This window comes from Myripristis murdjan, chromosome 21 (assembly GCF_902150065.1).
Source record: "Myripristis murdjan chromosome 21, fMyrMur1.1, whole genome shotgun sequence".
Classification (NCBI taxonomy): Eukaryota; Metazoa; Chordata; class Actinopteri; order Holocentriformes; family Holocentridae; genus Myripristis; species Myripristis murdjan.
This window is the reverse complement of record NC_044000.1, coordinates 16,032,616-16,053,408: the sequence shown is the minus strand read 5'-3', so window position 1 is coordinate 16,053,408 and position 20,793 is coordinate 16,032,616. Positions and strand designations below refer to the sequence as shown.

Below are 20,793 nucleotides of genomic sequence, written 5' to 3'. Positions count from 1 at the left end.
AACAACAGCTAACCTACCTATTAAAATGAGATTTCCAATATGGTGGATCTAAGCTCCCATGAATAACTGTTTTGGTTTATAGGCAAGGCTGTGTAGAATCTCATGTCTGTGAAATACACCTACTGTTAATTCGACCCCTCCACGATGCAACTGCATTTGCAGGTGGTTTAAATTGTACTACAAATCAAGACAGTGATGAAACAAAGCGGCCCTGTATAGGCTATTAATTTCAGTACGCCTGAAAATGGAGGGCAGGATGCTGGGTAATGCCGTACCTGAGGATGCTTGGAGGAGAACCACTAGACCAGTGGGTCTGTCCTCGGTAGAAGGTCCACTCTGGCCACAGATGACACAGTCATAAAGAACCTCCGATTCCATCACCTCAGATGCTCCCAGGTCCATGGCCGCCTCAGCATCTGGGGATTCTATCACAAAAAACACCAAATTTCTGCTTACTTTCAAAACTTTCACACAAATCATAGTGTAGATTAAATAAAAAACAAAAACTGTTTTATCCAGGGAATACACTCCGATGCCAAATACAACCAAAAATTCAATACAGATTAGATACATTCTGTTTTGATTTTCCACTCTATGATCTGTTGAGTGTTAGCTAACTTTCACCTAAGAGAGAGGGGAAAATCATCGAACCAGAGGAGATGAGCTTGAGAGGTAATGTGCGAAAAACAAAAACACTGGGAGTTAATGTGGTGTGAAAGGCTTTCCTTTAGACAGATTTAAATGTTGGGTTAACAACCCATGATTAAGAAAGGTCACTCACTGCAAGCCACGGTCCAAGTCAGGAGAGAAGTATCATGCTCAGTTTATGCTATGCTGAATTAAAAAACAAAATCAAACAACATGCCTCTGAATTGGCTGTTATTCTGTAATTCCTATGTATGGCTGTCTTGCTTTGGAGAAAGGAAGAAGAATAGGCAAGGTTTATGGTTTTATAAGTCACGTTCTTTTCAGTGAATTAATTACAGGTAACCAGCACTACTATCTTACATACTGGAAAGAAAAAAAAATCTTTCAATGTGTTTTGATGCAATGAAAGTGCATATGACTGCTGGACTGTGACGGACATATATCAATACTTACAACAAAATAAGTCCATTCTGTGCTATCCCTGTTTGAGCGATTGGCACAGCACAAGAAATTAATTACTCATGTGAAATTAGTTTTAAATGTTACAGACTGTGTTCAATTTGAACAGTAAATATTGTGGAGAAATGTCAAGCTGTGTTGGAAATTGATTTATTGCTTTTTGGAGGAATATGTTCTCGGAAGAGGTCACTGTGTTCCTGGGGAAATGAAAGCTGTTTGCATTAGATGTCAGCACCACAGCCGTAGCCTCAGGCCATCTCAATACATAGAACCTCCATGTACACACAAACACACACATACTACAGTATATATGAACACACGCATCCACGCACAGGGAAATGGTAAGAGACAAGGACACGAGTGTTACTGTTTTTTGCAGCTGCTTTATGCTTTCTATAACATAAATGTGTGGATCTGCACATGGACGCATTCTGTGCAAATAACAGGTTCTGAAAGAATAATGCGTGTGTCTGTCACTACTGGATGTGATTCCTTCAAGTGTCAGTATATTCTGGCTCCCACAGCATGCTGTGACTGTAGTGCTGTAGTTACGCCATAACTAAAGATATATGGAAATACTAGCATTTGACTGACGTTTCTACTGCTCTTGTAGAACATATGACAAAATCTAGATTCACATGGCCAAATTCTAATTTCTTCTCAGATCTGATCTTTTTGACTTGATGTTCACATTTATTTTTGTATGTCACCCGGATCTGACATCAGTGTGAACAGATCTCTGCCATACAACAAACATGCTACTGAACAACAAAAACTGACAAAAAAAATCTATATATATATCGATATCTAGATATATATAGATATAGATATAGATATAGATATAGAGAGAGAGAGAGAGAGAGAGAGAGAGAGAGAGAGAGAGAGAGAGAGAGAGAGAGAGGCTCTGCCGAACTCTGTCCAGAGGAACGCAGTCCTTGGAACAGCTCTGGGCCTCTGGTCGAGGACCTGAGCTTGAAGGAGACACAGGACCGCCCAATGGGGCAAGTGGGGAATTATATATGCACACACAAAATTTGTTATTGCTGCTATCCTCCATATGAATGAATAAAGACATTTTGGCAGTAATGTGGGGGGAAAAAAAGAATCACATGAATTCTTATCTGAGCTGTCACATGATCAGGAATCAGATACGTATCCAATTTAGGAGCACATATGAAGGTGAGTAAAATGTAAACACAATCCAATGTTCATAAAAACCTCATGTAGTGGAATAGCAGAAACAATGAAAAATGCCTCAACTATGGTATACATTCTCAAAGGACCTAATGATAAAATCTACAACTCAGGCATATTATAGATGTGGGGTGTGTTCACTTGATTTAAATATGCATGTTCCTGTCCCAGTTAAATCCTACTCAGTCATGGAGGTGACGCTGGCAGCAGTGAAAGCAACAAAACTCAGCGGCTCAGCAGGAGGTATGCAGACAGAGGTGGGAGCACAGTCCTGCCTGAATGCTCCGTCTGATCACAGCAGCCATTAATCATCCACTAACCATGCTGTGTCAGGGTGGGCCCTGGGAGTCCGGCCACTATTAGTGCTTTGATCCTATGTGCCCTCAGCCAGCGCCCGCCCACCCTCCCAACATCCCCAGAGAAACAGTCTCCTCTCAATTTCTCCTAACAGGCCTGCAGAGACCACATAGGGGACGAGGCCTACTGTCACCTTGCCTCAGTGAAAAAGGCACCGCAGTGATGGCTTTATTTCAGCCAACGGCTCTTTTCTACATGGGCTGGCTGCAAAGCTAGCAAGGTGTCCTTCAAACAAATAAGCGTAATGTGTCTTTTGAGTGCCTTTTAAAAAGGTGTTTGCATAACTATAAGTCATGACTAACCCAGTTCTATAACCATTTGTCATCACAGCAGTTCTTTTAACCCTTAAAAGTGAAACAATGGCTGTTTCCAAAAGCACTCCCTAATCACTATATAGTGCACTATATAGTGATTACGCCATTTTGTAGGGGTGTCCGAATGTTTAGTGATTATTAATGTTCGCTATATAGTCCACTGGATGTATCCCACAATCCACCGCAAAATGTAGTGAACATCCGATGGTCACTAACCAGGCAATATATCCCGTCATGCATTGCGGAATGGCGCCGAACAACGGGCGAAGTAGTGTCCGAAATGGTCCGCTATTGAGTTCACTATATAGTCCACTACATTGAATTCCCTATGTAGTCAGTAGGGAGTAGTGAGTGAGTGAGTGATTTCGGACACAGCCTACGTCTACTGATGTGTCCTTTTTGCAGGTGCAGAAGTCCAGAATACAGAACTGGTAAAAACAAAATCACAGTCTTCATTCTCCATGGTAAGGCCACTTTGTTTGTTTCATTCAATGAAAGACTGTCTAGAGAAAATAGCTTTAAACTAAAAAGGTATTTATCAGAACATATTTTTTTAGATTCCAAAGGGGTTAGAAAAGTAGGTGTGACATTGAGAAGTTCTGAATTGTTTATTTTATTTATTTATTTACTTTATTAAAGCCAGTCTCTTCTTACCAACATCCATGGCTGTTTCCATGAAGCTCTTCTGCCTGGAGGCAAATTCAGCAAGTAGCTTCTGCTGTCTCTCTCTGGCCCTCTGACGTCTGTAAAAAAAAAAAAAAACATTGAGTGAAATACAATTCAATCCATTTACATCAAATTACACAACAGTCTAGTATTTACTTTGACTGCTTTGAATAAAAACTGGCAAAAAAGAATGGCTGGTGTGAAATTATAGTCCTGAAATATGACAGAATTTTGATTCTACTAATTAGTTTCCATCTAAAGGAGCCCATCTATTTGGTGACCCATGGCAACTAATTCACTTGACAAGTAACAACAGTGGTTCTATACACTGAAAGTAAGCACTACTAACAATAACAAGCTCTTAACAACCTCCTCTTCATGAGAGCATTAACCACTCCCCTTCCCCTGCCCAGTTCATTACAAACTAAAGGAAATACGTATGTCTGTTGTGAAGGACAAGTTTCCTTCACAAATTTGTGACCATTCACAGTGGATGCAGCAGATTTGTCTATAAAGCAACGGATTATTGTTACACACACAGCAGGTGTCTGATTTCAAACAGGTTGTGTTGTGAATGTGGGAAGGGTTGATTATTAGACTAATGTGGTGGGCAGAAACCCCCCACCTCCAGACTTGCAGGGTGCAGGCCTGACTGTAAATTGAGTCCCTAATAAGAGGACATAAACAAATGCTGACAGGAGCGCCACAGCTCAGTAATTTTCACCAATGGCTTCAGGGGCGCAGACAACCAGCTTGAAGAATGGGCAGCAGCCCCTCTTCTCTTCTCTCACTGCCGCATCGCTGCCCAACAGTTGCCTTGGAAACAGCTACAGTCCATGCAGACTAGAGAGATGCTACCTTTGTCTTTGTCGGCGGGGTCAACTCAACCCCAAAAGTAGGCCATTATTGAGTGGTTATAGCCTATTCCATCATCATTAGAGGAGGAAAATGGGATATATGGAATAGGGATATTGAGTGAATGTGAGGTAAAAACCCAAATCTCACTGGAATTGGCTTACTTTTCCAAACAGTCTTTATGGTACAGAATTAGGAGCTAAAGGGAAGAGTCTTATGGATCAGTAGAGCATTGATGCAGTTTCTGCAGGTGATATCTGATGGCTACTAAAAGTGTTGTAGCATAGTAAAACCCCTAAAAGGGACTAGATAAACCTTTGTGGAATATGTTGTGTGTAACAGTGCACATTTAAACATTTTTCATACATTTGCACTGTTACGGTACCTCTCTTCTTTATCCATGGCTTTCTTGTCAGTGGGACTGTTCTTCTTTGGTGGCACTGGAGGACACACCTTTCCACAGATTTCCTGGATGCTACGCTTGCTCTGTCGGCTACGCGTGGCTGCCTTGGTGAGGATACGCTCAATAGCAGTGATGCCATCTCCATGGGCGTGATGGCTTATGTCCATGTCCTCTAGCCAGGAGGCTGACAGAGAGTTTTGTCTGGCTGACAGCTTCTGGTGGAGCTTGATGAGGAGGGACAGCATGCTCTCTCGGATCTCCAGGATCTCTGTGACCAGCTGGGGCGGTGTGCCCGGTGGGACCCAGCGTGTTGAGGAGCTCTTAGGCCTGACAACCTGGTTAGCTTCAGTATTGCTGCGGTTGATAATCTCCTGAAATTTCCTCCTGCGCTCAGCCACAAGGCTGAACACCTGAGCTTCACGCAAGTGCTGAGACAGCAAAGAACAAAAAACAATTATTTGTCACAAAGGCAAGCATTAACATTGCACATTTGGTTAGTTTTATGTAAAACAATTCATAAAATGCTATGATACGGTATATTTTAATAATAATAATAATAATAATAATAATAATAATAATAATAGTTTTAGAGGGAATGCTGATTTTTGCATATGATTTTTCATTTTCATTGACATTCATTGAGCTTTAATAATTTCATTTTTGTTGGGGTCTACACCTAACACACATGTTTTGTTACATCTAGAGAATATAACTTGTAGGCCGGGCATGTCTGAAACATCTTCATACTTCAAGTATTCTGTCAAACTTTTCTACCTTCAAAATCAAAAAACTGAAAACTGCTTGTTCAGCCCTATATCTATGCATTGAGCTATACAGTACACACATGGGATGAAGCAAACACGTGTAAATAATTTAAAATGTATACAAACTCCAACCACCCCTTCACTGCACACAAAATTTGAAGTCTCAAGCTCACATCAAATCAGTGTAAAGTTCAGCTCGACTGCATCCAGGTACTTGTGCAGATCTGACTGTGAGCCCAAACACTATCTCCTCCGATTACAACATCACTGAATTTATGATGGATTGTGATGGACTGGAGGTGTACTGCATTATCATAGTCAGAACGGCACAGTAGACATACAAGTCAAATTAAATGTCCATTATAAAATTTCAGGAGACGTTTCAAGACTACCACTTCTGACAGTGTTCAAGACAACCATATTCTTGGCGAAAATTCAAATGACCCTGATGCAAAACAGCACAAGCCATCTGAAGGATTGCTGTGACCTGACCTGACAAAAAGGACCTGAGCAGCACTGTTAAATAAACATACATCATACAGGCCAGTCAGAGCAACATCAATCACACTGACATGCGGTTAAAAAGCGTTTACCCAAACCTGCATTACACACGCAATTAGTTTCAGTAGTCAAGAGGGAGGGAACCACTGAAGCACAACATCATACACACGCCATAACACACCAAGGCACACCTCCTTTGAAATGCACACATAAAATCAAGAGTACATAACAAACAGAAAAACACACACACAAAAGAATTATTCCATAATTAAGATAAATAAATGCCACTGATAATGCCATAAAGGCCTCCAGCCTATTTATAGAAGAGAATGCAAACAGCTACCTCTCTCCAATTCCCTGTAAGACGCCTGGAATTCTGTGGAGCAAGTACGGCAAAATGATATTTAAAAAAATACAAGCAGAAACCACCAACTGGACTAAGTCCAATCAATTTGATGTTCCTGCTGCTAACCATGAAGGTCAAAAATTCAAAACAATTTAGCAAATAATGTGCATTATTTCACATGCTGTTCATAATAAAACTCCAACCATCTATTTTCCTCTGAAACAATATGAGCAACTGTTTCAGAAATCATGCAGGTGGAGTACGTACTTTGATTATATATAATTGGCATAGCTTAACTATATAAACAAAAAGATTTTGATTTACACCCAGGATTATACTGGTTGCCACTGAGTTTTGATGTTCAGTGTCTTCTGTTTCTATGTAACCACAACTTTCAGTGATGTCAGCATTTTGCCGACACCACCCTATTGACTCCCAAACAGCATTTCTTTAAAACTACAGCCAGTAGAGTCATGGACAGACCTGCAAAAACCTTGCAGAAGAGAACTTGGAAGACCCTCCAATGGGCAGAGAAACCCGCATTGTGTGGAAGTTTCAACCTCTGTATCAAAAAATCCATTCTGTTATTGCCAGACACACAGCTTTCCATTACACTGACTAAAATAAGCATAATCTTCCCCAGCTACCAACCAATCAAACGACCAGAACAGCTCTTACGCTCGTTCAACTGTCTCATGCTCCTCTTTGCCAGTGTGACATGATAGCTAGCTTTGTCTGGCTGTGCGCTCTGTAGTTGAGTATTCTAGCCAATCCGTAGCTGACAACAGAGCTCTTCCTTACTTGGCCAAAAGAGGAAACTTCAGAGCTGGTGCTGGGAGGCGGCTCTCTCTTCACTTCAGGAGCCGTCTCAGGAACCCGAACCCTCACAAAATTGATGACATGGTGCAGATTGGAGAGAAGGTTGGTGCCGGGGAACCAACTGTCATGGCAGTGCTCCTCAATGCAAGGCTCCTGGAAACATATGACACAAACACTGCAGGACACTGGCCAACAGCCTCCACAGTCAGACGGCTGCTGATGTAAGATGATAATTTATTGGATGATGGAGGGTGTTTGTGTGCCAGGTGCTACTCTCAGCCATTATATCTCACCTCTTCCTCCTTGTCTTGAACTTGGTTGTCCAAACCCAGCTCTATAAGGTACAGTACCATGCACAGAACATGTTCAGACATGTTCTGATGATCCATCCAGATCTAGAAGAAATGAGATTAGATTATACCAAGGAAGGAATAAAATATTAAGCATGGTTAATTACCAGTTTACAGCAAGTTTATTGTGAGCCTATGGTGCATCATGACTACGCTATGGGATACATATCATTCAGACCCAGTAATAATGTTGCTAATTATGTCAGAGATACACTGGAACAATTCTTTGGCTGTAAATGTACACTTGTGTTTTGTCTACTATCAGTAGGTCTTTCAATGTGCTTTGTCTATGCTACATTATGCCCTTTTGTCTTGCCCTTGACCTTGACCTAGTGTGTCAATCTTATATTGTACAACTGTCTTGACATGTCTGCACCAATTAATATGTAAATTAATATGTATGAACGTGTAAGTCACATTCCTTGTGCACTTATGGAATTCGGTAAATAAGAGTGCTTCTGATGTAGGTCAAGGGATGAACATGCAAGGACATTACAATGCATAAAGTAGTGGCTGAAAGGCTCACCTTGTAAAGGAGAGTGAATATTACTATGTGCAATGTCTTGCAGTGCAATAGCTTGACTAGGCCTTTGTAACATGGATGCAGAGGAGTCCTCTCCTTGTAGGGTGGCCATGGGTTGCTGGTGTGAATTCCAGACTGTTTCAAGCTAGGTGACATCAACATCATGAGAAAAAACATGAGGAAAACAAACAACAGCAGAAAGAACAATATAACACTCACAAAAGGTGTATCTTCTAGTGGGTTAGCTCGCATGCAGTAAAAGGTCAAATTTCCACACAAAGCAGGAACACAGAGAAATTTGAGTTTGATGATGTGACACCAAACATTGTTCTGAGTAATTCACTGTACAAAAGCTTTCAGTCTATGCAACAGAACAGCCGATGGGCAGCAAAGTCTCTCACTCTATTAGTGATGAAAGGATCACGGTTATATAAAAACGGCGCCTGCCTGACAGGTAATCCATCATATTCAAACCGTGCGAATGAGCAGCATAAGCCTTGTATCACACACCGAGGGAGGGAAATGGCAGCTTCAATATGTTTCAAGGAGAAATATGCCTCTGTGTCGTCAGCTTTAGGACACTAAACACTGGCCTTTATTGAAAAGGTACAGTTTTGATGGAGAGATATGTTCTAAAAATAACTACAATTTAATTCCTAAGTGATCTCTACATTGTTTCAATTACATACATACCAAAAAAAAGGTCAGAATCCCATTATAAAAAGTAATCATCCTGAATGCTATTTTAAACAAAGAATCATCCAGGGAAGCACCTTTCAGTATATTCAGCAGCTTCACATCTTCCAGAGAGCCTAAAGAAATTAACCCCCCCAGTATCCCCTTCACCTCTGCCGGCACATTTGTCTTAGAAGATTCGTGCACCGCAATCAGGTGAGAAAGATTTCCTCAATTCTATTTCAGTTTGGCTTGAATTATTGATTTTTCTCGACAGCCATCTAATTGGAACCAACCCCAGTGCCATGTAGACCTGACCCTTCTTATCATGTCCCGCCATGAGCAGGAGGAAAACTGACCCTACAACATTGAGAGGGGGTTGCAAAGGTGACTGAACATGACCATTCCAACAACAAAATGGAGAACTGTCACTCAAATATTGACAATGGGCTGCATGTGGGAATCACTGCTGAGGATACACCCAGACCGTAAAATATCAGGGTTAATTATATATTTTGGACAAATGTGGGCACCAGTGTTAACTCACAATGCTGAGTATCTGTCCATTGCTGACTGGACATCACGCCGATAGACTGTTCTGAGAACAACCATGATTGGGTCGAACTCCTTCTCCCACACCTCCGCTGTTTGGAGAAAAGAGGCACGAGCTTTGTAACACCTGCTAAAAAGTCACAGTGACTCAGTTTTTTTCTCTCATTTTTCACCTCCTCTTCAAAAGTGGTATAAGTCTGCCCCCAAGTGGTAGGCTGAGTACCACAGATACAAATGTCATGATCAAGACTGTAGCAAACCTTTAAACAATTTTGAAGCAAGGAGATAAATGTGTGCATATCTCTCATGATTAAATTCAAGGACTACTTTACCATTTAGACTGTGATCTGATCAAAGAAAGTTGAGAAAATTACTTTGTAAGGCACTGAAATATGCTGTTCTCATAGTCAAGACAAAGTCCTATATTAAGCAACAAGACAGAAAGACCTTGATGTAACTGTTCTTTTTCTATAAGATGAAGGCAGTAATGAAGTCTTCATGAAGGGTCATAACTAATGTGACTCAATCTCATCAACTGTAACATTATCAAGGTTAGAGAGAGAGTGTGTGTGTGTGTGTGTATGTGGTGTGTGGGGTCTATTTCCTGGCAGACTGCTGGAAAAACACACAATCAAATTAAGTGAATGGACAGGAGGGGTCCAATAAAGCTTTCAAATAGTTGGTCAGCTGTCTGCTAGTAAATCAAGTCTTTAGCTTCGCTACAGTCCTACCTTTAGGTGTGTACATGCCCTGCTGCATGGAGCCTCCTGGTTCAAACACAGGTGCCTTGAAGTCGGCTACGGCAGAGAGCATCTCTTCAAAGCTACAGCTCCCTGGTACAATGCCACTCTTGGGGTTGGGATTCTCAGGAATCTGAAATGGCAGTCTTAAGGAAAAGATGCTCAAGGATGTAGCTATTAAATAGATCCCACATAAATTAAGTAGTGAAGGATACAAGGTCTAACAGCGAGCTGTGGGTACGGTCATTCATACACAACTGGGAGACCATTTCAGCTCGGAGGATCTCATCATCTGCCATGCCTGTCAGCAAGAGTGAGCCAGAGAGGGAGAAGTAATAAATAAAGACAAATTGACAGATTTAATTAAATTAAATACTGAGTACATCATCTGTGTTACAACATACCCAAATGAATGCGAAGACTTGTCAATATGACAAGAAACGTCAGTGCTCCTTCCAGCATCGGCCTCTCCTGCTCAGACTCCAGCAAAGCATTCTGATGCTGAGACGCCATCGTCAACAAGTCAACCACTTTGAACCTGTGTGAGACAAACCAGATTAAGAAATCTGCAGAATCCCACAATTCCAGGTAATAACAGAGAAACGTTTCAAATGTGTGTGTGGGGGAAAGCTTACCTCTCAAACACAGATGAGATGAAGTAGTCAGGGTCAAGCCTTGATGCACAAACCTGTAAAAAAAAAAAAAAAAAAAATGCAGATGTATATACACCAGGAGAGGGAGACAAACACAAAAATAAAAATGATGCACATTTAATAAAAAGCTGAGTATATGGACTGATACCAGCTGTAAATAAATAATAATGATTCAGCAATCTTAACCTGGAGCAGGTAGATGTCTGGGTCAATCATGGAGTTGCAGAAGTGAGATTGCACATAGGTCATAGCCTGTCCTTTGATCTGCAGGCCGTTCCTGACCCACATGTTGCTGTGGATCTCCGACAGGCTTGCCTTCAGCCACACAAAGCAAGTCACATAATCAGCAATGAATATAGCTCAAGCATAGAAGACATGCAGGAGTGTAAATGAATGCATTTATGAGCCACCAGTGCTATACCTGGATCTGGAGTGGATGAACCATGATTTTCATCAACATCTCTTGGTCAGGTAGGAGGCTGTCCAGGTCCAGCCCCTGGCACTTTACAGCCTACACAGGTTTAAAAAAAAAATATCTGCTTAACTACAACATATATGCAACGATAAATAATAATCATGGTAAAAACAGTAAATGATAACAAGTGTACGATACTAAACTCATATGCTTTGGTTTGAAGGCCTCTGACATACCTTACTGAGGAACATGGCATAGTAGCGATGTAGTGGCAGATGAAATGTCACTTGGTTTGGAGCAGGCTGTGAGGGACATGTGAGACATGAGACACAGAACGACTACTCTTGCTTGTAAATACAGTACTTGGTGTGCCAAGGCCTGCATGCACTTTTGAATTTACCTCATCAACGAAGCCAATGGCATCGAACCAGATCTGCAGGGTCTCCAAGCAGTAGCGCACCACAGTTTTAGTGTATTCCTGTGTTTCCTGCAAACAGACAATATTTTAGAATTAAATATTCACATGCATTTTGTGCATGCAGCATATTATTAATCCTTTCAGATCACAAATGCACTTGGAGGGTGTGGGTGTGGAGACTTACTTTGACCTTGCAGTGTGTCAAGAGACCCCACATTGGTTGTGCACAGGCCTCAAGCTCTGCTGCAAAGGCTGCATAGTATGTCTGAGACTCAAACTCTACATGCTCATTCAACTCCCTCTTATTCAAGTTCATACCTATCAGAACAGATAAATGCATCCAAGGTTAGACAGTGCCCATGATGCATGGCATATAAAAAAATTCATATACAACAAGAAACTCTAATATAAATCATCAAGTAACAGGCCATGTGTTCTTAGAAATATGAGTAAATTACAAAAGTGTATGTTAATTTAACCTACAAATGGTTTTTATGCACAGACTGAAAATGCAGTCTATACAAATATGTTAGCATACTGGTTACTAAATTCATCCTAAAGTTTCAAAGCCTGTCACATATGTCTGGTGAGAGCCAGATTAATTCCTGTCAAACTAAAGGATTCACCTCTTAGCAAGAGAGTTGACACACATACAATGTGATAGTGACACTTCACACATAACATCAGTAAGAGGATACTACAGCCCAGTTCAAGGGTGGGTGTTATTTTTAGGGCTGAGGTAGAGTGCACATGGCAAATGAGCAGGACAAACTACAATTCCATTTCACTGACAAAGAATCATATGCTCTGCAACTAATTTTTTCTAGCAGAAACAATTATAGCATGACATTGCAGATTAAATACTGGGTGACTAAAAGCTAGTTCTGTAAATTATGCTGTATAATTTAAACTAGATGTGTTTAACCAAATGACAAAGGTATCATATAATGACATTATTATATCACTGGAGAGGCATATTTTACAGAGCACAGGTTAATCTAGGACAAATGACATCAAGGCAAGTATTAGTCACATACAGAACATGATGTGCAATCCTGCAATCACACCTCTTTTTTTAGTAATTCAGGTCATTTTGTCTTCGAATCTAAATAAAGGGTAGATATACTGCACCAAATTCACGTGTCCTGTCAATATTAATTCATGCATTTGATGCGGTCATTCATTGTGAAAATGCATTTAAATTACATGGATTACATTGACCACAATTCTAAAATCTCTGCTTTAGAGCTAAATGAATTGCTTTTGTTGCCAATTTATTCGTTATGACAAACAAACTCAAAACTATCGCTTACCTTGAAAAAATGACACAAAGCTCATCCACATCATCAATAACGAATGGTCCTCCAGGAATTTTTTCGCAACACTTTGGTGTGAAAGGATATTAATAAAATCACTAACTAAAGGCCAGTAAGTGTTGTTCTTCAGCAGAGCCTCACCACAGTTCACCACAACATGGCGACTGTTCTCTTCATCTGAAAAGAACAGAGACAGGGACATAGATCACTTTATTTTAAAGCAACTGGAGCACCAATTTCATTAAAAAGGTGGACTTACAGACATCAAAATAGACACCAATGAACCCACTCACACAAAACCAAAATCACATCCCTGATCACCAGGGCTGTTGTAAGAGAACACGGTTGCTTTATAAATAAATAATAATATGAACATAAAACTAAAACACATATTATTCTGCATTGAAAAAGTAACTGACTATTCTTTTAACAGCAGATGATTTTTTTTGCTTCTGAAAACATGTTGTACAGGTTTTTCCACACCAAAACCTTGGACTAACTCATCCAGCCACAACCTAAATGTTTGCCTGGGCTAAGGAAAAGAATATACCTTTAAAAAATGTACAGCAACTGCAGTGGTACCCGAAGTTAGACATCTTTATGTGATTTAAAATTAATGGAGCAATAAAAATGTGAGAATAAAGCCTGAAAGCGGGTGATTTTTCTTTCCCAAAGAGGCAAATGATAGATTAAATGTTAATGAACTCAAACTGCGACGTGAGATAAAAGAAATTAAACTGTTAAAAAAAAAGGATCAACTATCTAGTCCGTTTTTTTATAAACTTTAGAACACACAATCATTCACACAAATAAGCCACAGGCATTAATGGGTGGTGATGTGTGATTAATGATGTGACTGATTCAGACAGCTCACCTTGAAGTTCACTTTTGATAAGGCAACTCTCCATCATGTAGAGGAGGACCGCGACCATGATGTCCAGCAGCTGGCACTCCTCCGTCACATGCCGTGCCAGCTCCTCATTACTGAACAACTGCACACTGATATGTACGATGCGGTTGGACATGGTATCAGACTCATGGCTTTTCATCAGTGTTTTCATGATGAATGCATAATGCTGGACAAATGTTTTTGTGAAGGTGATCTGCCAACAGAGGACAAGAGAAAATTTGAGTTTCTCATCACACAATTTAGAATCGCTGTGAGCATGTAGTCCACTTTTTGGTGAACACTTTTTGTTTTGAAAACCTAAGGCAGGCAACAATCTTGGGCGAAGTAAATTCTTACATAATGAATTAAGATAATTCATTAAAATGTTTTACTGAGGTGATATCCCACTATAAAAGGTTATAATCTCCACTTCCAAAAAAAAAAAAGAAAAGAAATTGTGCACTCTTCTTGTTTGCCAAGCAGATCTCCCGTTCTCCAGTGCCAAAACTTAGGTGACAGACCGCACCTTTTTTCGCCTACCGGAAGAAGGAAAAATACAGAGGCACTTCCTGGGTATTTCCCCTTCTCTGGTACTGGGACTCAAGTGGAAAACCACCTGAGGAGTTTGCACAAAAAAACTACAGTAAAAAAATTCCTTGATCATACAGCCTTAACTGTGCACGCAAAAATATTAGGTTGATAGGCCCAGTACTACGCAAGATTAGCTGCAGACAGATACCTGCACAACACATATGACCAAATGCAATATAATCAGTAACTGACAATTGCATTCTTTAAAAAAAAAAAAAAAAGGGTTAGGGTTAGGGTTAGGCTAACCCTAAAAACAAAACCAAAAAAACCCATTGAGCTCAACAAGGAACCCTTGAAAAATGATTAAGGCTCACATCACAATGGCTACTTTGGAATCATTCTGCAGGCCCTAATTATCAAACCAGTAAACATAAGCAGATCCCTAAATAAAATAAAATCTATAACATTTTTGAAAAACAAATCATACAGTCATTTATCTGAAAAAAGTGAAGCTAAAATGACAAATAAAAAATAAATACATGGATAGATAAAAACCTAAAACACAGAACTATGCATCCAAATGCAATACCGCCTCTTTCCTTCATATTTACTTGCAAATACACTTTTTATATATAAAATATATAACAGTTTAACAAAATTCCTCTGGAGAATAAAATACCTTGTAGTCTTGATCTGGCAACATGTTTAGTAAGAAGGTGACCATCTTCTGAGGAAACTCGTACTTTATTGTCCAAAACAGTAATTCCTCCAAAAAGCATTTATGCTTTAGAGATTCTATAATATATGGGTCTGAGGGGAGAAAAGGGACACAGAAAGATGAGCGCATCTTACATTTCATATTAACATTTCATTTCATAATTTCAAAAAATTAGTGCATTTTCTGGATCCACAATTACCTTTGGTAGTGCTACTCAGCTTTACCCTCTTTCTCTGTCCAACAGACTGTCCTCCATCCTGATCCTCCTTCAAAAAAAAAAAAAAAAACAGTGACAAGAGGTCAGTTCAGATCAGATCAAATTAAAAACAAATGAATCTGATGTTTTTGACACCAAATTCAAACAGAAAATGGGTGTGTGATGCTGGCACATACCTCTTTACTTGACTCATCTGGGCTCCCTGGTGCAGTGGTTCCTAGAAAAACAAACAGTACACAGCCACATGGCTCCATTACCGGGATGAAAACCCATGGATTAAACATACACAAATGCCTGAGATATTGCACTTTGCAAATTACCATATATTTATCAGCACAACAAAAGTATGGCATTACTGAACAAACCCAAATGGGATCCAACACACTTTGGAACCACTTCACAAATGCGCATATAAAATTTTAGTCTAGCATTAAATGGTTTTGTGCACCTTGAGTGTCGTCTTTGTGCGTCTTGGCCAAATGATGGCGTGTATCAAAGTTCTCTGGAATTTCGATGATATATGCAATTAAATTGTGCTGTGTGTGAAGTTTAGTTGAGACCAACTTTGCAGGAGTACATTTAAAAAGTTATTACAGGATTTTCTCAATGGTGGAGTTATGAAACACAATGTGCTGTCTGGTGTTTGGGATCAGGGAATTGGGACAAAAATGGCCTTCAAAGTTGATAAAATGCCTGTGAAACTAAAACTAAGGGGCAAAAATATGGATCAGCTTCCAAATATGAAACCTGAAACAGTAGAAAATATTGGCACCATGTAGCCAGCAGTAGGAAAAGAAAAAAAAAAGGGCAACCCAACAAAAACACTGAATCAATGAAAAGTAAAACCACCAATAGAGTAAAGACCTCAACACTGAATGAAAAGAATGAAAAATTTATTATTTAGGGAAAGAAGGGAAAGGCACCATCCTCCTCTATCAGGCCTCCTAGCAGTTCCCAGCAGCTAGGATGAAGTTAAAATAAATCTTTGTGGGACTGAGTTCAATAAATCACCTCCAAGAACGACTGGTCAGTATGTCCAGTTCCTTGTTAGAGCACCGCAATCCGGATGACTGGGGTATGTTGTTTTTTTACCCTGAATATTTGGGAAGATTTAGGCTATATTTATATTTATATACTATTCCTGCTTCATAAGAAATTGGGAGTTAAGGCTCACTATAAGCAAAAGAGTCACTGGGTCGTGGCTCTGCAGTGCCACAGACAGCCTTTCAACAGTTGAGGCTCCATTCGTGAACGAGAAGAGCTGTGAGTGTGTTGGGTGAACTGAGCAGTGAGGGCTGGACAGGCAGCAGAGGCACACAGGCTCCCAGAGACTTGTGAATGATGGGCTGTTGAGTTAGTGAGTCAGTGAGGGACTGGGTGAGGCATATCTGGCCTTGGTTAACCTGTGTGCTGTCCACAGCAGCACAATGTCTGGACTACAACCAAATAAGCAGTCAGACGTGAGGAGTTCGAGCACTCTAATGCCTGCAATTACTGTTCCTCCACCTAAATAACTTCACTTATCACCAAAATATACGTCTTAAGTCACTTAAGTCCAAAAAACTCAGCACAGTCACCTAGGGAACATGACATAGTACTGCATGCATACTAGTCATCTACTCATTATAAATTACATAAAACTATTTTGTTTGCATAGTTGGAAAATAAATGTTTAAATTTACTTATCATGTTTAACTCCTATTTGAGAATGCTATAGTCAGACATCCTCATTATTCAAAGGTAAAAATGTTTCTGAGATAAAAGTCAGCTTGGCATCAACATGACCTATAAGTTTCTAATATTTCCTGTTTCACTTTTGTTTTGTAGTTCTAGTGATACCTGTTTTCATTCGTGTTATTCTATTTGTTTTGCTTAATCCCATGTGAGGACATGCTGCTTTAAAAAGGCCAAGTCTATGCTTTATCTTAGTTAAGTGTAGCATTTCATACTTTTGAAATGTTTTATTGGTCTACATCCCAACTCTTGTCTTCTCAGTTCTCAATGATTTAAAGATGTGTCACTGTCCCCTTCCATGACTAACTGGACTCTTGTAACAGTAGTTGGAAAACAAGACATTGCTCACAGCTCCAGTGTATAGGCTACATAGTGGCTTTCATTGAATGTGAACCATGTGCAGGAAATCACCATTCTTCTGTCAAGTCTTCCCTCCCTCATGCATTATGGACAACTGAATCAACTGAGGATAAGGAGCCCAAAATTAAATTAATCTTTACACTGAGTGATTCATTTAAAAACAAAACCACATAAAAGAGCTAAATGTTGAATCAGTGCACTATATGATTGCTCTAGCATGCAGCATTTAGGAAATATGCCTCAATGTCTGTTTTATACTTCATAGTTCTCAACTTTGCTTGTGTATCAGCTACCAAAGTATCACAATTCTGTGAAATAAACACGTAGGCAGTTCAGCTAGGCTAGTGTGAAACAGGCTGGGTCAACTTCATAGAAAAAAAAATTAAGAAATAAAAATATTGGTCTTAATAAAAACGTGGGTATTATTGCAAGTTTGGTTTTGAAAATAGAGAAAGCACACCCGATTTGGCAAAAAGGTACAGTACAAAGTGTCAGGGGGAACAAAAAAATAGTTCATACAGTGTTAATATTTTTTGATTCAGTGGTGGAGATTTGAAAGGAGATTTTGAAACCTTGAAAGATTTGAAACCTGTCCACCCAATGTGTTTGCTTTCATAGTCTTGGAGCACTAGGTGGCTTTACTGCAAAAACAAAAAAGCAGCAAAAGAAAAATTCTTAAAACAAAAACATACACCTCCAGCATTTATAGTGCTTAGACCCCTCACAAATGGGTGAAGGCCAAAACAGGCTTTGATGTCATTATCTTCAGTTGATTTCCAGCATGACACATGTAAAGATTGTCTTACCCAATAAGCCCAATGCTCCTGCACCTCCCTCAGCTCCAGCAGCAACATCTGCAGCCCCACTCTGGGCTTTCTCCTCAACAGACACCAGACCTGAATTTTTTAATGCTGACAAATACTTGTCATAGTTCTTTTTAGCATACAAATTCTCTTCTTGACCTGCAACAGAGAAGCAAAACAAAACAAAAAAATGCTGTGATAACCAATTTAATGTCCAAATCACTAGAAGCTGCATTATTTTAAATCAGAAGAAAGCATATTCCAGCTGAACTCCTCAATGATGTATTCTAGTTCAATGCAAAGTCCACAGCCAAAAGATCATGAAGATTCAGATCTAAAAAATTCATGTTTAATCAGAGTAAATCCCAACTTATTAGTTCCCACATGTTCAACGACTTTACAGTTGCTGAAAGAAATTCAGTGGAAAATGCTATGGCATCATGAGTACAAATTCATACAACAATATGCATGAGACAAAGTGCACAATTGGATGAATTTGTCTATACCAGCGAACCTCTTAAAAATAAGACATCTCCTTATGAGTGAGAGACCAATAACATACAGCACTATAGCAATTTGTGATAAATATCAACCTATTACTTTCTCATACAAGCTCATCACAAAAAAGTTTTAAAATGTACCCATGCTCAGCTCTTTGAACGTTTGCTGATTGGTCAGGATCTTTGTCAGCACGGTCCTCATTGCTCCTCCCATCTTCGTCAGCTCCTCTAGGAAGGAGATCTGAGGCTCCAGCTGTTGCAGAACCTTCTGTAGATCTCTCTCGGTGGAGGTGTCTGGCAAAGCAAGATAAGAGATACCAGCCATGATAATAAGTGTTATGAAGCAGGCTTGTTGTTAAAAACAAGTTGTGTAACACTTGCGTCCGAAAAAACTTGTACACTGTATCCAGTTCTTATGTTGGCTGTCATATTCAGCAAGAGGAGTCCTCAAGATGTCACAAACCTTTTATGATCTTGTCAGACCGAGCCATATCAATGAAAATACATCGCAAAAGGTCAAAAATCTTTGTGAATGGGAAAATAATTGCTTTTCAGTAGCTGAGATGTTTTCATATTTCGGAGATGCCAGGTTTATGCAGGACACTGACTGCGGTTCATCCCCAAGTTTTCATTCAATACTAATTTTTGACCACAAACGTGATAATAATTTTCACCTGGCTCAGTGTATCCATCTCTCAGGTACTGTATGATACAGATGATGAAGCGAGGGAGGACCATCTCAGACATCAACAGCAGGTCTCGAGGTACTGACGGGACATTTTCTCCTGTTCTTAACCGATGCCGTCGACAAAACCTGCCAGGAAAAACACAGAAAGCCAACAACTCACACATAAAAAAAAATAGATATTATACAAAAAAATGTATTAAAATAAATATTGTATTGATCCACTTTATTTTGTCACTTGTGTTTACATTTTCTAGAGATAGATATTTCTCCTAGTGTTGAGAGATATATTTTGTGTAGTCTACTCTTGACTCTGGACAACCTGCTGCTGTAACACAAGAAATCCTTAATTTGCGATTAATAAAGTGCATCTATCTGTCTGAAAATGTTTATTATGAGTTGTCACAGGACTAATGTTTTTTTTTTGTTTTTGTTTTTTTTTTAGAATGAAGCAACCCAGCTATAAATGATGTCCAACGGGTGACAGGGAAAGCTAGACACTACACCTCTCGGTCGTGTTATTTAACGTTGGATTAAGTTGAGATTGAGCCAAAGCAGCATAACTGGGGGGGTTAAGCATCATTGTTAGCTACAATGGCTAAACGTCTCAGTACAGCTACGAGGGAAATGACAGCAGCTTCATAATAACCATAGCTGTGAGTGTCATTTATGGCATTCATTAGCTCGTAAACTTGAGACGGCACCGAGGCTGACATTAGCTCGGGGACATTAATTAGCTTAACATCAATAGCTGTCAAAACGGCACTAGCCAAGCAGCTAGGGTTAGCATCGCTAGCTTAGCCTGCTAGCTCGGACTTAGCTACTTACCCACTCTCTCGCATGACATTACTATCTCCACAGTCACAGGCCCCACCAGCCTGGCTCCTGAACATGTTGAAATCATGGCCCGTGTGGTCTCCATTATTAAAGCACTCTGCACACAGTGACATGCAAGGAGAAATGCCACAGGTCCGACATCGATATGCCACAAAATTTGCTGTCCAGACCAGTCCGCACAGAGTCGCGTTGTCATAGGACCGGACCGTTTTGCAGAACTCTTCGAAAGCTTCACCTCCTGCGATCAGACATTTACACCAGTCGAGAGCCTCCGTGTCCGCCGCTGGCTTTTCGGGATTCAGGACAGAATCGAGCAGCTCCTGGAGTTGTCGCACCCCAGAGCCATTGTCAGTCCGGTTTAGGTCTGCCTTCAAATGGGCGGCAGTAGCTTTCTTGTCCCGGCGTAGCAGCGACGCCGCCATCATGCACTCTGGCTTGTTGTCCACAAATTTATTTTTGTTGTCTTGTTGCCATGTTCTCGAGCTTTCTCGCGATACGAGTCCCGGCTGTCTGTCAGATAGGTGTTTTGTCACAGGCGCTGTCCTGTTCAA

At 40.1% G+C, this 20,793-nt stretch overlaps 1 protein-coding gene across 1 annotated transcript in view; it reads right to left on the bottom strand.

Moving 5' to 3' along the window:
- Positions 1 to 20,706, bottom strand: part of ubr3 (ubiquitin protein ligase E3 component n-recognin 3) — a 39,448-nt gene extending 18,742 nt beyond the window's left edge. The window contains exons 1-25 of the mRNA XM_030080352.1: positions 20,234 to 20,706; positions 19,395 to 19,534; positions 18,862 to 19,014; positions 18,224 to 18,379; positions 15,500 to 15,540; positions 15,306 to 15,372; positions 15,068 to 15,198; positions 13,843 to 14,071; positions 12,966 to 13,145; positions 11,837 to 11,970; positions 11,635 to 11,721; positions 11,471 to 11,536; positions 11,241 to 11,330; positions 11,006 to 11,134; positions 10,802 to 10,854; positions 10,571 to 10,704; positions 10,382 to 10,467; positions 10,158 to 10,299; positions 9,422 to 9,518; positions 8,203 to 8,344; positions 7,620 to 7,721; positions 7,309 to 7,479; positions 4,879 to 5,324; positions 3,627 to 3,715; positions 276 to 425 (exon numbers count right to left, since the gene is read on the bottom strand). Coding sequence (XP_029936212.1) covers positions 276 to 425; positions 3,627 to 3,715; positions 4,879 to 5,324; positions 7,309 to 7,479; positions 7,620 to 7,721; positions 8,203 to 8,344; positions 9,422 to 9,518; positions 10,158 to 10,299; positions 10,382 to 10,467; positions 10,571 to 10,704; positions 10,802 to 10,854; positions 11,006 to 11,134; positions 11,241 to 11,330; positions 11,471 to 11,536; positions 11,635 to 11,721; positions 11,837 to 11,970; positions 12,966 to 13,145; positions 13,843 to 14,071; positions 15,068 to 15,198; positions 15,306 to 15,372; positions 15,500 to 15,540; positions 18,224 to 18,379; positions 18,862 to 19,014; positions 19,395 to 19,534; positions 20,234 to 20,667 — 3,649 coding nt within the window. The 5' untranslated portion in view covers positions 20,668 to 20,706. The remainder of the gene's footprint in view (positions 1 to 275; positions 426 to 3,626; positions 3,716 to 4,878; positions 5,325 to 7,308; positions 7,480 to 7,619; positions 7,722 to 8,202; positions 8,345 to 9,421; positions 9,519 to 10,157; positions 10,300 to 10,381; positions 10,468 to 10,570; positions 10,705 to 10,801; positions 10,855 to 11,005; positions 11,135 to 11,240; positions 11,331 to 11,470; positions 11,537 to 11,634; positions 11,722 to 11,836; positions 11,971 to 12,965; positions 13,146 to 13,842; positions 14,072 to 15,067; positions 15,199 to 15,305; positions 15,373 to 15,499; positions 15,541 to 18,223; positions 18,380 to 18,861; positions 19,015 to 19,394; positions 19,535 to 20,233) is intronic.
- Between the last annotated feature and the right edge of the window lie 87 nt (positions 20,707 to 20,793).